The sequence below is a fragment of the Pelmatolapia mariae genome, linkage group LG13, assembly GCF_036321145.2.
Source record: "Pelmatolapia mariae isolate MD_Pm_ZW linkage group LG13, Pm_UMD_F_2, whole genome shotgun sequence".
Classification (NCBI taxonomy): Eukaryota; Metazoa; Chordata; class Actinopteri; order Cichliformes; family Cichlidae; genus Pelmatolapia; species Pelmatolapia mariae.
Genome location: NC_086238.1, coordinates 21,819,167 through 21,836,017, shown reverse-complemented (window position 1 = coordinate 21,836,017; position 16,851 = coordinate 21,819,167). Strand labels below are relative to the sequence as shown.

Genomic DNA, 16,851 nt, shown 5'->3' with positions numbered 1-16,851 from the left:
AACATGAGAAACATTCTTCAGCCATGTTATGAGTGTTGATGTTGCATAGTCTGTCCACCAGGTCCCTTTGCAACTTCCTTGCTGGCAACGCACATGCTTGGAATGCCACAAAACACAACAACCAGCTGATCCAAGTATACTGGACCAATATACTGGAATATTAGATTTTAAAGCCAGGTTTGCTGGCGTCTCCCTGAGAGACTGAGTGAATAATTCAGTCTTTCGAGAGGGGCTCAGAGAAGAACTGCTGCCACTCCACGCTAAAGAAGCCAGTTAAGGTGGTGCAGGTATCTGACTAGGATCTCTCCTAGGTGAGGTGCTCTGGTTATGTCCTACTGGGATGAGGCCCCAAGGTAGACCCAACGCAGGACCCAACTGCTTAGGCTGCTGCCCCTGCAACCTGGCCCCAGATAAGTGGAAGATACATGGATTGATGGATGGATGGACATATTTGGTTTTAAATCACCAAATAAAAAGTATCTACAGTTTTGTGAAAAAGTGTTTGTCCCCTTCCTGATTTCAATTAAATGCTTCAGACACAAAATGCAGTTTCTAAATTAGAGTGTTTATCACTAAGGGGAAACAAATCGAAATCTACACGGTCCTGTGTGTTTTTCTTAATCCAATCAGAGGTGACTTGTTGGTGCGTTTTGGATCATTGTCCTGCTGCAGAATCCAAGTGTGTTTGAGCTCAAACAGATGTCTGGACATTCTCCTTCAGGATGTTTTGATAGACAGCAGAAATTGTGGTTCCATTCACCACAGCAGGTCTCCCAGGTGCTAAGGCAGCAAAACAGCCCCAGACCATCACACTACCATAACCATATTTTAATGCTGAAATAAAATACAGGGCCATGTAGGTTTCGATTTGTCCACCTTAATAATAAACATATTCATTTAGAAACTGCATTTTGTGTTTACATGTGTTATCTTTGTCTAATATTTACAACTCTTTGATCATCTGAAACAAAGTGTGACAAACATAAATGGGGAAAAAACTGTCTTTTAAAATAATTCCCATATTAGTTCTGCTCTCGTGTCATAGTCGATTCTGGGGCCGCACGCTACTGGACACAGACTCCTGATGTCATGCTGGAGCCACTCTTCCTGTTTGGGGGTTGCAGTTCCTACTGCTGCTATGACCACTGGGACCCTTGGGACTACTTTGAATGTCACCTTCTACATATTTCTGATGTTACTAACAGCCACATCTATAGCAACTGCTGTCCGTTGTCCTCTGCTTCTCATCCGCCACCACTTATTCTGGTTGGTTAATAAGCAGCTGTTTGTCTGCCTGGAACAAAGTCCCCCAGGATGTTAGCTCTGTTGTTAAGGATCATTTTCAGAGAAGATCAAACCCTTAATAGCGGGTCAATCTCTGCTTCAGGTGGATTTAATGTCTACTGTATGCTGGCTAAATGAAAAGGTAAAAGTGACTTATTTAAATTGCACAACAAGTAGCTGCAATGTAAGCTGCAATCTAATGTAATTGTCAACCCATCCTTTTCACAAAATGAGAAATCTGTGTTGTTCTCCTGAACCAAAAAAACAAACAAACTTAAAGCGACCTCTGTCTAACCTTCCCCGTAGCTCATCTGCTAGCCACTGACGTCAGAAAATAACATGTCAGAGCATGGCAGAAGTTAACTAGGTTGCCACAGCTGGCTGCTAGAACATGCACAACATTGGTAAGTACTGTGGACACTGCAGGGAGGACACTCATGACTAACACAGGCAAATAAGGTTAAAAATCAGCAGCCTTCCTCCAAGGCGACCGTGCTGCTCTCTTGTGACATTTTTAGGCCAATCACTGGGCTCATCACCGAGGGTTTGCAAGATGCACTTTGATGGATTGTTGATTCCAGTAACACTGAAATTATTTGTGGTTTATACACAAACACAATCCAACTAATTTACTCACAGCAGAACAATGAGAGCATGCTACATGGGCAGGGGAAAAAGCATGCATGCATTCATGAGCATGCAAAAGCAAGAGATGACAAAAGACCGCTGCACTCTATCAAGTTCTCTTTTTACTGGCTTTCTAAAGAAGTTTTTAAAAAAAACCCAGAACTTCAAGCAGTAGGACTTGCAAGCATCAACAAGGCTGTTTGACATTACACAATCTCTTTTTCCCCCTCTCAGACTTTCAGAAATGGTAAGAAGCTGTTGTATCACATCTCTTGCTAACAGAAGATCTGGCTTCAAATAGGGAAACGCAGTTGTTCAAACAGGAGACTTTAATAATGAACTCAAGGACAAAGGTTTTTGTACTTTTGAAGTCAAACATGTTTGTAAAGTTCTGACATAAGTTAAGTCACTTACTATTCCTTTAGCCTCCTGGAAGAACAGACCACCTTCCAAGTTCACAAGTCAGAATTTTCTCCACTTGAGATGTTACAAATAGATAACTATTAAGCATTAAGCTACAATTTATTAATGTCCCTCACTGCTCACAACTTAATGTGAAGGACAGAGCCACAGCACGCTGCTAACAGGAAGGTTAAAGCTAAAGCTGTGGATAGGGTCAGCAACACACACACACCAGACAGCCCTTTATGACAACTACTGAAGTCACTTTCTTGGTCTCAAAGCCACCAGATTCCACTGAGTAAACAGTTAAAACACACAAGTTGAAACGTGAAGACTGGGTCAAGAAATATTTGAAGACAGATTTTTCAAAGGTTTTATAGACTGATGAGATAAGAGTGACTCTTGAACTCTCAAGGCCTAAACCCGTGAGAACCTGTGGGCCTTGCTTAAACGGGAGATTTACAGTGTAGGGAAACAGTACACCTCTCTGAACAGTGTCTGGGAGGCTGTGGTTGCTGCTGCACAAAAAGTTGATCGTCATCAGCTCAAGAAACTGACAGACTCCATGAATGGAAGGCTTGTGACACTTATTGAAAAGAAGGGTGGTGATATTGGTCACTGATTCTTTAATTTTTTTTATTCATTTTTTTTTTTATTTTGACATGTCAGAAATGTTTATATGTACATTTTGAGTTGTTTTACTATTCTCACTTTAACATTTGCAAATAAACTAGTGAGATGGGAAAATGTTTGTTTTTATTGCATAATAATTCTGCACACTAATAAATATATTCTCTGAAAGACAAAACCTCACTTTTACATTCTTTAACATTCGGGTTTAGGTTCATTAACATTTAGGATTGACTGTCCTTGATCCATAATGAAATTAATGCTCAAAAATACAACTTGCCTAATAATTGTGCACACAGTGTATGTGTGTGCAGTATAAGCCAATATAAGCATATAAGTATAAGCGAACTGCAGCTAACATGAATAGATGATCAGGAACAAGTGTGACGACCTCAATAAAAGCAGAAAATCTGGCACTTTGCTGGTCTGCAATATCCAGGTATGTGTCAACACAATGCCACAATCTTCCCAGAAAATTCACCCCAAGGTCAGATCATACATTCTCAGAGAAATTGCAAAAAACTCGAGAGCCACATCTCTGATTCAGTCAGCATGTTAAATGTTAAAAGTTCATGACAGTACAATCAAGAATGGCTTGTTTGGAAGGGCTGCCTGGGGAAAGCCTCTTCCTTCTCAAAATACACGGCAGCATAGCTTATATGCTTACATATCTGGAAACAGGACAGCAACCTCCTTTAATATACAGAAAAATAAAAAAATCATGGCTGGCTTGTTCTGTATTGAGCTTGAGTTTGTCCCTTGCCTGATAGAAGGCACATAAACAAGTGGAACAGCATCAGCTGCTGTGCTCATCCTCATGTCTGCCAACATGAGGCTTACATTTGTCAGAGGAAAGCAACCTTCGTCTTCACAGCGTGTTTATCTGTAAATACAAAGCCCTCAAGTCAATACTGTGATGTAATAATAACATTACAGAAATGACACAATGCAATTTCAATCGTTACAAAAACGCTCTTCACTTAAACTAGCGAGGCTTCAATCTGACAGCAGGCAGACAAAATGAACAAAAAGTTTCAGCACAAAGGAAACACTCTGAAATATAAAAACCAAGCAGTGTTTTAATTCACACTGGCTTGTTCACAGCAGGCTTCCTCTGGTGCATATTTATTCCATTGCAATGTCTAAGTTTCCCTCATTCGCTTCTGTTTCTCAGTTTATGCATTTTTTCCCCCCTTTGTCCCACTCGCCTCTTGCCTCTCTCTCACACACTCTGTGTTGTCTCTGGCTTTCTCTGAAGCATTGCCAGCAGCCAGACTGTGATCTAGGATCTGTTTCTGCCACCCACGCAGACGGCTTGGCTTTTATATGCAAATTAATTATTAAAAACAACTCATTATCACTTTAAGCAGTTTCGCGCAGATGGAGAACGAAGAGGAGAGGGCGGGATACAGTAACCCTGAGCTACAGTTGGCGTATGCACATGTGTGCTCGTGTATTGGAATGACTTTAAGGCATCCACTGGTTTGATTTATGGATTGGACACACAGCACCAAGAAACATTTTGTGTCATTCTGTCACTGCAGTTGCATCATCACACTGTATTATTATTATTGTTTTTATTTATCTATGTATTTTAAACAGCATGCTGGGTGGCGTTGGCAGCTGAAATCTGCAGGTGATGGATGTGATGCTGTTGCAGCAAAGATTGCATCCTTCTGAATTCCACACAGTCCACCACAATTGTCAGATTCTCTGTTTTTGTCTATTTTGTTTTAGACAGGGCTCAATTTTAAATAAAGAGGTGAGCATATCTGCAAGTACTGCCTGTGAGGCAAAGCTCAGAGTTAAGATCGATTAGATCAGACTGATCTAATCGACCATACAGTTTCACAGACTTTGTCTACTGTCAATGATTTAACTAATATGGTCATGTCAGGCGCACAGCTCTGACTATGAGCTCAGAAGCCCCGCCCATCTGCTGTTCAAACAGGCAGCCAATCAAAAGAAAGTTGGCTTAAAAGGAGGCAGGAAAGGAGCTAAAAAAGCACATTTAATAGATACAGTGGTGTAAAAAAAAGCATTCGCCCCCTTCTTGATTTCCCATTTTTATATGTTTGACAGACTTAAATGCTTCAGATTGTCAAACAAATGTAAATATTAGACAAAGATAACACATGTAAACACAAAAATGGAAAATCAGTAAGGGGGCACTCTAAACTGAAGGTATCAAGGCCCGGCATAAGTTAAAAAAGGATTACTCAAAAATGTGAATCATGTAAATCTACTCTAAAAGAGTTCTAGAACAAAAAAAATGAATTAGCTGATATAATAAAGAAACTATTTTGTTGCGAAAGATCATTCAGATCCTTAAAAATGGAGCTTATCCAAAAACCAGGTGGCAGTTCTTCAGTTAGGTAGTTGTCAAACTTCCTTGACAGACTGCATCTATTAGTCTAATATTCCATCTTTCATTGTTTTACACCTCTCACCTATTGGCTTAAAAATTTAACAAAAAAGCTCATGCAGTAATAGTTCACTGGCCTCAGCTGTAAAGCTTTCATCACATAGGCTCAGCACGCCTGAATTTTTCTAGACATTCCCTGACAGCGCTGCATGTGAACCAGCAAATGTCAGATTTAATCTGATCTAAAGTTTTAAAGTCGTTCATTGGATCAGGTAGTTTAACCTTCTGAGCTCTCTACTACAAAGTGCATGTAATGTCTGTGCCAGTGTGAGAATAGTGCAGGAAACCTTCAGTAGTGATACAACACAAATTCTCTTCCCGCACCCCGCACAACTCCAAGCCAAACCTATAAAAAAAACATATACTCATTTGGTTTGTTTACAACCCCATAAATCTCATCCTTTGGACAGACGAGACTAAAGTGTAGATATTTGGCCATAATGCAAAGCAACACCGCTGAAGACAACCAAACACAGAATATCGACACAAACACCTCATACATAGCATGCTGGTAGAAGTTGCTGAAGTTTGAAAAGTATCTAATGTCTTTGCGTTTCCCAAATGAGCATCAGTATTGAATATAGATTATATACAGTATTCAGTTGTGGTCCAAAGTTTACATGCATACACTTACCAGCACAAATTGTCATGGAGCTGTTGATGATTTCTTTTTCAGTGCAGATTGATTGTACAGTTTGAACTGGATTTTCTCTAATCCACACAAGGTCAAATAAAAACATACACTGACTTAGATCTTTGAATAAGTGGTGCTGAACGTTCTACAATGTCTTTAACTTAACAAGGAAATGGATTATTAGCTTCTTGTTAGTAATTATAACTGACAACAAACGGGCATTTCTCTTTGCCGACATAGACAGGATTTGTTTCACAGCACTAATTTAACTGACCAATACTCAGAACAATGGCAAACTCCAAGGAACTCAGTGAGTATCTAAGAAGGAGAATTGTAGATTTACACAAGTTGGGAGGGTCTCTTTGAGCAACTGCAGATTCCAAAATCATCAGTTCAAACAAACATATAACTTATTGTGTGTTTTCAAACCTAAGAACACTATATCCAGTGTCAAGCATGGTAGTGGTAGCATCATGCTCTAGGGCTGTTTTGAATAGCCAGTGAAATTAAAGTTATTTGAGATTATACTTACTTCAGTACCAAAATACATCAGGAGGAGGAGGATAGCCTTTGAAAAGGCTGATCGATGAAAGTTACCCAGTTTGTTAAATACAATATATCAAAGGTAATACATTATGTCACCACCATTTGAAGCTTTTATATAAACTCTAGCACACTTTGACATTTTGGCAGGTATTTCTGCTTAAAATCCAACTTTGGTCAGATTCTAACATAAAACATGAGCCTATGAAAAGCATCGATGTTAAGAAAAGCCCAATTTTAGTGTTTCACTAAACCATGACATGTAAGCTAGCATTAACTAGCTAATTCAAATCTGTCCAAAAATTATGAGATTATTTCTGTTGCTAAATTGCTAAAGATGGCTAGTTACAAGTTAGCCTAACAATTCGTATGTCCAATACTGGAGTTTTATTTGTAGAAGTGAATCTAACTTTGCAGAAAGCATGTAGACAGTGCGGCTGTTGTTTATGGATAATAACAGCCGACAGCATCGAGTCCAACTGCCAGTTGTCTCCATTTTTTTGTCATTGTCCTTTTTGGGAGTATACAAGGTGATACATATGTGAACACAGACACACAGTCTGACTGCATCACACCAATTTCTGTGGAGTTTCACACCGCCCTTCACGGAGTAACTCACAGTACAGAAACAGCCCACTCACTGAAACATGCAGAGATGCACGCACCTCTGATACCTCTGTGGAAACAAGACAAGGATATGTGCACCCATCCGCCCACAAACACACCTACACCATCATGTCCTTTTTCTCCCTTCACCCACACAGAGCTTCAGTCTTGACACTGACACACACACTGATCCACACACACACACACACACACACACACACATAAACACAGATATCTACTTACTGATAAAGACCTGTATGAGAAGATAACAGTGTTTTTGAAAGGTTATTCTCTAACTGTGTGCAGCAACTCTTTGTATTGGATCCAGCACAACTATTGTTTGAGTTTAAAAGGATTTTTTTGCTTAGCAAACATCATTTTTACAACAGATTAAAGTGCACAAAAGGTCAGTGGCAGTTAAAAAAACAAAAAAAACCCAACTAATTTTTCAGGCTGGATGAGTGAAAGATAAGTGCACTGAAAGAAACTGAGGATCCTACTGGAAGGCATTCAACAAGTCTTGTGCGAGGAAAAGATGCCAAGCATTATGAGTAACACATTTTAAACACGGCAGCTGCCAAACACTATTTGTTGCAGGTTTTAGCCTTTCAGAAATCATTGGTTTCTCAGGAAAGGCAAGGGATGGGAAAAAATTCCAATTTCATGATTAAAGAAAACTTTGGCATGCAGTGTTTGCTACTGTTAAAGCTTTTTTTTTTTTTTAAAAAAAGAGGGAAAAATGGTAGGTTTCCCCCCCCCCCAAAAAAGCAAAGCTCAAGGGACAGAAAAGCCATCATTTTACATTTATGTTGCTTCTGTCTTAAGCACATCCTGGCAATCAAAGAGCCGCCAAGCAACCACTCACACTGAGGTTACATGAAATCGCCTCCAACCGTGGCAGCGCTGCATGGAACCACAACAATAACATACACTCACAAACAGTTGTTGATACTCACTTGAGCTGTGGCCAAAGCCTCTTTGTTGTAGTACTTTTTCCTCTCATACTTGTCCCGGATAAAGACTTCCACTGCTCTGAAGGTCGGGGTTAAGGACTGAAGCTGTGCACAAAGGTATCCAAATGGACAATACTTACACACACACCACACGAGACGCATCACAGAGAAACGGCATGCACCGAATGTACACGGGAATTCTGCACAGCAAAGGTGGGAGTAGTAGTAAAACTTGCAGGGGAAGAAAAAGCCTTTTCAATCCTTGTTTTTGTTTTGTTTTCTTAAATCGCATGCATACACGTTTTAAGTTCCAGCAACTACTGAAACTGAGATTTTGTTAAATAATATTTAATAATCCCCCAAAATAAGGATCCAAGGATATTTCAAGATAGTTGGTTAAACTTGCTTCTTGAAAAAACTTTCACAACATGCACTCATAAGCTTTAAGATATGTATTCTGTGGAATAGTTGTCAACTCAAATACACTGAAGAGATTAGAAATGTAGATAATGTGTGATGTTCAAAAGCTTTATGTTTATCTTTAATTGACAATGGCCTCAAGAGGCTGCCAGAATTACAGCATGTGTGTCAGGATCAAAAGCAGACGCTGATGTAGAGCCTTGAAACAAGGTTAAGTGGATGATTGTGGGAGTGAGCAATTAAAAAAAAAATCTTAACATAGACCAGCATCAGTAATGATGCCAGTGCCAATGCATGCTACAGACAATTGTGTCTATATTTGTCAGAAGCACAACATTCAACGTTTCAGTGATAGAGGAAACGTTTAGATTTTCTACATTTCTACATTCTGATCATCCCAATGTGCTAAAAGAAAAATAGAATCCTGTTAGATAAAATTAAAATGAAATATTTGACAGAATTTATGTACTGGGAAAATGTCAACCTCAGTGATGAGCAATCAATAATAAGATGTAATTATATCTGCTGTTTTCAATTAGTGGGATGATAATCGGCTGTACTTTACTTCTTGAACAGCAATCTCTTAAATCTGGTCTTCACAACATATATTTCAGAAAGACTCGTTGCCTGAAGAAACAAGGCTACATTGGCTTCAGAAAAAGAGCTGATGTTGCTCATGATGCTACAAAAACATTTCTACAACAATCTGAAGGTTAAGCAACAACTGACCTGGGCACACTGGGTATACCGGAATACAGAACCATCTTTATAGGTTCAGGAATCATCTCTAAAGTGTACAAAACTAAGCTACAAGCAAGACTTGCTCCCTCCAAGAGCAAGTAACAGTCAAGCTATACAATGCCCAACAGCCATGCTCATGGGACCACCATTGGGATAACACTAAACAACAAGACAGTGAAAATCACAAGGAGGCTGTTAAAAGGTTTTTTTTTTGACCAAAACAGAACTTTTTGATTCATATGACAATCAGAAAACAGTTCATTGCAGCATAAGAACCTTATCTATGTTATAAAACTCAGAGGCGACAGAAGTATAACAGATTCAACCTGTGTGCTGTATTTGTGCAGGGACAGCTAGTCATCAGGGAAGGAACAGTTAATGTTTTAACTATATCCGCAAGTTCTAAAGGAAAACAGCGAGACACATATCTGTGAGGTGAATCTTAAGAGAAAGCGAGTCATGCAAAAAAGGTCAAAAAAGACTAAAGTTAATGTTCTGGAAGATTCCAGAACATTAACCAAAATCATCACTTCAAGAAATCCTGACGAGTTCAAGGTGTTCTGTTGTTCTGTACAGAAGATTTTATTACCAGAGACCCTAGCTGCAGTTTTTGCTACAACTTACATTGAAAGCAAAGGTTTGTACACTTTTGCCCCTTAGAAATATGTGAGATGAGAGGCCAGGTGACAAAAGCGTCACATCTAAGAACAATAATACTGATCACTTTTATTCTTTTATATTGAACATTATCCCTAAATCTGACATCACATTGGGAGATTAGCAGTAGTAACTATGTTGAACACTTTGTGTAAAGGTAAAAACAATTATGCGATTGCTTGATTTAATCAATTTGTCAGAGGATTGTTGATGTAAATTAAGGGATTTCATATTTACTGCATTGCCCACCTGTTTGAAATGATGCGTTCGCTAAAGTCTGCAGCAGAATTTTGCCCAACAAGTAGGACTGACGAGAAATTACAGCATCACAACTAAGTGAAAGTGTCAGAAAGACTGAAGAGGGGCTTTGTCAGCTTTAAATCCTGATTAGACTGAGTGTTTGTAAAAGGGCCCAGCAGAAACTGGATCAATTGTATCCTAAACACAATGAGGCAGATCTAAAGTGAGCGCACTATTAGAAGATCAATGCCTGAACATTTGTTGACTGAGAGCTGAAGGGAAGCAAATTCATCAAAAAAGTGTTTACTAAATGAAGAACACAAGACTCCAAATCAGTAAAAGTTATGTCAAGAAGGCTTTCTAGTAGTGGCCTCAGATGACAAGTCTTTAACCACTTCTGGGGCAGGAACACAAGGTTTGGGCTAAGATATTTGAAAAGTCCCCTTTGCTGACAATTGGCAGTTAAACGTTTGGGCCATGAACAGAAGGCTGTATGTCAGGAGAATAATAGACAGTGTAATACTGCAGAGGATTTCAGTTACTTGGAGTCGGACACCTGAATGAATCAGACAGCTGTTGGTCTCTCTCCTGATCTCCTCTGTATATAGTAGATGTTGTCTTTAACAGTTTTCATAAAATCAGCCAAAGAAATGGGAACAAATTTTGCATTTTGGTGACAGACAAATGTAAAATCGGTTCTCTGCCAGGTTGTCTGTTCTGTGTAGATACAACAGTGGTTCATCCTGGGTCCAGTTTTATGCTCGAATGATTAACAGGTCACTTTTAAGTGGCTTAACAAACAAACAAACTAAGAAAAAAAACATTTATTTGAACATGGTCAGGTACACGGTCTGGACTGAAAATGAGTGAAAAAAAAAAAAAAAAAAAAAACAGCCTGAAAAAGATGCCTCAACACCATCTTAAAAAGTCGGCTGATTAGAAGCAAACTATAAAAAGAATTAAGGGTTGACTCGAGACTTTTGCACAGTACTGAATATTATGTTTGAAACACATACAGTATTTAAATGTATATACAATTTAGCCATCCATCCATTTTCTTCCACTTTTCCAATTTGCTAGAATGTATCACTTTTGGGCATAGTTATAATGTTTCTCTTTTAAAAAGGGCAAAAAAATGAAAAAACAAACTATTAACATGTCTGATTTCCATGTGTGCTATGCTCGTCTCTCCATTTCATGATCACCAGGAAGTTTAATAAAAGACGCTCGGTCTAGACATGGATTTTGATTCTTTGCCACACGCTGCTAGTGACATGACTTATAATGTTCACTCCATTTGATGGATCAGCAAACTTTTCCCAGATAAAAAGGGGGTCACATGAACAACTGAGGTAATAGGAGAGCACATTTACACTAAGAAACCCAACAATGTCAAAGGAAAAACACGCACACGACAGTGAGATAAGTAAGGATACACAAACAATCAACCCCACTCTATCTTTCCCTAAACACACAAACCAACACAACTGCGTGCTGCTGTGCCGCAAATCCTGATGTTCTTATCTGCCTATTTCAGCAGTGACGCTTCTGTCGGATCAAGTAAAAGACTTTAGAAGATTGAAAAATGATGACCACCCGCACGAGTGGAGCTGCTAGATAGGCTGGAAGAGGCAGCCTGCTGTGGCTGCATCTCAAACACACTGCTTATTTATTACTGTTGACTAGAAACAGCAGAGCAGAACTAGGATGCCGCACTGAGATACCACCCATGGCACTCACGGCTGTAGTGGATAAATGTGTGGCCTGATGACACGGTGGTTAGGCACACGTGACCACAAATCTCATGAAAGACCGATAAAACACACCAAAGGGGGCAGGGATTCTGACATAAGGGCGACTGCTGTTCTTTGACATAAAATCAAAGTCTGGGTCACAATTAAATTCATTTCATATTTATAACACTGTAATACTGGGGACTGTTTTACCAAGTATCAACAGAAAAATCTCATCTGCGCTACCGACATGCTGTTTCAATTTCTATTTTCAATTTCAAAACCTAATACTACAAAAATCACTACAAATTACACATTTGATGCACCTGTTAGTTTCATATAATTCAGGTTTTTTTCCACATTGATAACTAACAAAAAAGCTGTTCTAAAATTAAAACATTTAAAGTAAAAGCACATGTTCAAATGTGACTAACTTGATAAAGTACTGCTGTATTACTGGTATTTTTATTTAAAACAGTATTTAAAACATTTTCTAAGACAACATTAATCTCGAATCCCATTTTAGTCCATACTTGTGTAAAACACGCCTGCATGTATGAATATTAATGCATTCAAACACACACACACACACACACACACACACACACACACACACACACACACACACACACACACACACACACACACACACACACACACACACACACACAAAATACAGTGACAGGACTCAAAGTCCATTTCGTCATTTACATACATAAGCACAGTAAACAGCAGGGCTGAGAAGCTGCGTGAGTATAAACAGAGGAGTACACACAGAAACACCCACATTCAGGCGCGAGCTCCTCTAATCCTGGGTCTGTTATCTGCTGCTTTCAGCCAGCGGCGATGCTGTCAGAGCAACTAATGGACTTCAAAAGAGTGAAGAATGATGACCACCCGCACAAATGGGCCTGCCAGATACAAGATAGGGTATTAGAGGAGCATTTCAAACAGGGAGATTATTTATTTTGGTCTGCTGGTGGAAATATGAACATATGCTGGTGTGTTAACCACACAGCTGTCTTGTCTTGTATCTTGGAAAAGGGCAAGCTGGAAAGCGCTGTTACAGCTCTGCGTATAAACACAAACTGCTCGATATGTCCCGGTTAAATGTGCGGAAAGATGCAAAAGTGGCAAGTCTATGTGTGGAAATTATGTGTGGCGATGTGTGTGCAGCTGAAGCTCAAGCCTGATAACCACAATGAGTTCGATTTGAGATTGTAACGTCATAATGAAAAAGGACTCTGCATCTTTATCTTGTTGCTGTAAAGCTTTCTGAATTGATTTTGATTATTTATCAGTAATCTCCAGCAGAAACGCAAAAAAATAAAATCACTTACAATATATGTAAACATTTTAGGGATTTGTAGTAAAAATAAATTGAACAGGTAACTGGCACAGTCAATTACTTACTAATTATAAAACCACTTTTTTTTTTATTTTTCCTTATTGGGACATAAGGAATTTACTGTACAGTAAAAAAAAAAAACTGCAAATTAAAATGTGCTGTAAATTCTGCATTTTCAATTCAAATCCAGTTATTTTTTTCTGCATCTCACATACATCAAAAAATGAGTATCGGCTGGTTAAAATATGAAAAAGCCGAGTCCAGTTCCAGATTTTAAACAAACCAATACTCAAACATTTTTTTTTGCATTTGTCCCAAATTACAGATTCTGATTCTGACGATAAGAAAGGCCAGAGAAAAAATTTCATGTGTAAACACTGTCATAGATTTCAACGTGCGAAAAAAAAAAAAGGCTCAAAGTGGTTTGATGGACCACCTTGAATATTTCTTGAAAACTATTTGATATATAAAGCTATAATTTCCCGGCAACCATTATATATTCAAACGTTATACCATAAAAGTTTTATGCATATTGGAGGGCAGAAGACTTGTGTTGATTTGAGACCTAATGGCCCAGTGTCTCCACTGTGCAGCCTGAACACAGCCCCACAGGTTCTTTAAAGGCCCATTTGATAAAGAAGCCGAGTGATGGAGTGCTGCATCAGATTACCTGGCCCCATCACCTCAAATCCAAGTGATACGGTTTGTGATGAGTGGAAGCGCAGAGTGAAGGAAAAGCAGCCAACAAGTGCTCGGCATATATGGGAACTCCTTTGAGACTGCTGGAAGAGCCCCAGGTGATGACTTCATGAAGCTGGCTGATGAATGGAGAGTTTACAAAGCAGTTATGAAACCAAAGACTGAAATATTTAAAGTTTTGTGCTTAATATAATGCGATGTGTCCAAACCTTTGACCTGTATGGTGGTATAATGCATAAACTACTTATTTATGGTGACATTTATAGTTTATATGTAGCTATATGATGACAGGAGCTTTTATATTTGCATGTAGATATCCCGACATGTGTGGCGAAACAGAGGCTTTTATATCTGTGTGTATTGAAGTTGGCAGTTTTAATGCATATGTTATATGAAAGCAGTGATTAAAGTGTTCAGTGAGAGCGATGCTTTATTCCAGTGCATCTGGTTTTACGACAATAGAGGCTGAGACTAATAAATAAACAGTGAGGGAGACAGCAGGAGGAGGATACTGATCCGTCTGTGGTCGCCTGAAGTTCTCCGGTAGGTGGGCTTCATACAGCTGTCTGGCCCTGGTGTTGCCCATGTCCACCATACTCTACGAGGAGGGGAGGAAGGAAAAAGAGCCGAGAGAGAAAAGACGGAAGAACTGTGTCATTAATACAGAAAAGGCAGTCGGTGAAACACATTTAAGACCTTGTCAAACACACACAGCGAGTTCTTTCATACTTCACATTTGCATTCGACTCAATTTGCTGCCGATTCCTTCCCGCTCGCACACAAACACGCACATGCCAAGTGAAAGACACACTGGCCGTATGTGTCAGGGCTAAATTAAGAGGAGGGTGATGAATGGGGTGATGATAGGAGAAGTGGAGGAGACGGAGTCGGAATAATCAGCCATCCAGAATTAATTAGTCATTGAAAACAGTGATTAACATTCAGACTGAGCCCCGTTCCACTCGCACTCAGCTGATGGATCGGCACAGCACAGGAGAAACGCACAGGCGCACACCTTTCCCCTGCTACACACCAAGCGATTACTGCTGTGTGAGCTTCACAGATGTACACAGACACACACAAACACAGAGCTCGCCGAACCCAGTGTGTGAAATAAAATCAATGTGACATGCTAGTTATCCACAAAACACAGCTCCGCACTTACAAATTAGCATTAGGCTCTCTGCATTCCCTCTGCATGTGCATTTGCACACGTGCTGCTGTGCATGTACTGCACATGGCTGCGTGTGTGTGTGTAAAAACACTGAATGCATACTAAACAGTGGATTTCTGAGGCTGTGTCAGTGCATACAGAATGACCTTGCAGTATATGCATAACTTCACCTATCAAGGTAACCCTTAAAATGCACTTTTTTGGGGGGGTACCATCTGGGGTTTTTTGCATTTGCTCATGCCAACATGTCTTAGGGCCGTTTATTTATTCTTTTTTTGGCTCAGCCAGCTCTAAATACAACAGCAGTATAATACATCTTTTTCTTTTTGCTGCTCTCTTCAGGGGTCGCCACAGCAGATTATCTGCCTCCGTTTCACCCGATCCCGAGCATCCTCCACTCTCACACCAACCTCCTCCTTCACTACCTTCTCTGCGGTCTCCATTCCTCCTTTCCTGCCATCTTTAATGTCCTTTGCCCAGAAGGATAATAGTTGTTTATGAAAAATGTATTATAGACAATAAAATATAAAAAAAAACAATTAAAGGTTTTTAAACACACAGCAAATGTGTGTACAGAAAGAAATGAGAATGTCAGTGAGCTAGGACACTATATGAGGACTATAGAATCCACTATGAAAACATAACGCTGCATTAGGCCTTAGTGATGCATGTTGGCAAGACATTATTCATTTTAAATGTTATTATCAATTTTTCTGATAGAGCCCATACTTTATTGCGTCTTTTCTTGATTTTTGACAAACTTTAAAAGACAGCTGTTATATTGTCTCTGAAATGCTCGGAGGCAACTCAGGTGTGTTTAGCAATGCTTAAGTATAAAAAAAGAAACACGCCAGCACATATAAAAGGAAAAGACTGAGGGTGTATTATTGCCAACTAGTTCTCTATTCCCAACCCTATTAAGCACCAGCAGCTCCTGTTTATGTTTGAAACATAAATGAACCAGATTACTGTTTGATAACTGTAATTAAAAAAATCATAAGGATCATGTTTCGTATAATTTGGAGGTGGGTTTCTTGCCTTTGCCTGAATGAAAAATGAAAAGAAAGAAAAAAAGACTCAATAACCTAAATAATAAATCTTTCCTCCTGTTGTTTTTAACTATTTTGACCATTTGCCTTGTTCCAAATGCTCTAATTTCAAATGTAAATCATCCTTGAAAGCAGAACAGGTGATTCTAGTTACATATGCAGGCGCTGCACACAAGCAACGAGTGAAAACAATGAGTCTTATGGTTTTTGCTATTATTTGTGATCTTTACTACATAGATTTAACGCCTACATAAAGAAATACAGTGAGCTTTTGTCTGTAAGTGGCAGAGATCATTAAAAGAATTAGACAATAACAGATTACGGGGTACATGTTATATCAATGCATTAAGAAGCCTTAAGAGCAGTACTAGTATGGGGAGTATCATTTGCATACCTGGATCTGCTCAGGTGTCCACTGATCCAGATTGACAGATTTGACTCTGGAGATGTGGACACCCAGGTTGCGGTGGATGCCGGCACAGCGGATACACATGAACACCCCGAGGTTCCATGACGCCCACCGAGGCCCTGAAATGGAAAAGAAGAAAAGAGGATATTTCCACTATGAATTACTCCGGTTGCAGTTTTATTGTAAAACTCCTGCTGTGTTGTTAGTTTAAGTGACTTGCTGCTGCATGTGAGTTGATCCCAATCATTTTCAACAATTTAGACTGCAAAGGAATTCA

The 16,851-nt window shown here is 39.3% G+C and overlaps 1 protein-coding gene across 4 annotated transcripts in view; it reads right to left on the bottom strand.

Annotated features, from left to right (window-relative positions):
• The window catches only part of LOC134639660 (stromal membrane-associated protein 1-like), a 145,618-nt gene that overhangs the window by 107,071 nt on the left and 21,696 nt on the right, over positions 1-16,851 (bottom strand). For all 4 annotated transcript variants that reach the window (XM_063490968.1, XM_063490969.1, XM_063490970.1 and 1 more), the window contains exons 2-4: positions 16,560-16,693; positions 14,455-14,540; positions 8,108-8,183 (exon numbers count right to left, since the gene is read on the bottom strand). In XM_063490968.1, the coding sequence (XP_063347038.1) occupies positions 8,108-8,183; positions 14,455-14,540; positions 16,560-16,693 (296 nt within the window). The remainder of the gene's footprint in view (positions 1-8,107; positions 8,184-14,454; positions 14,541-16,559; positions 16,694-16,851) is intronic.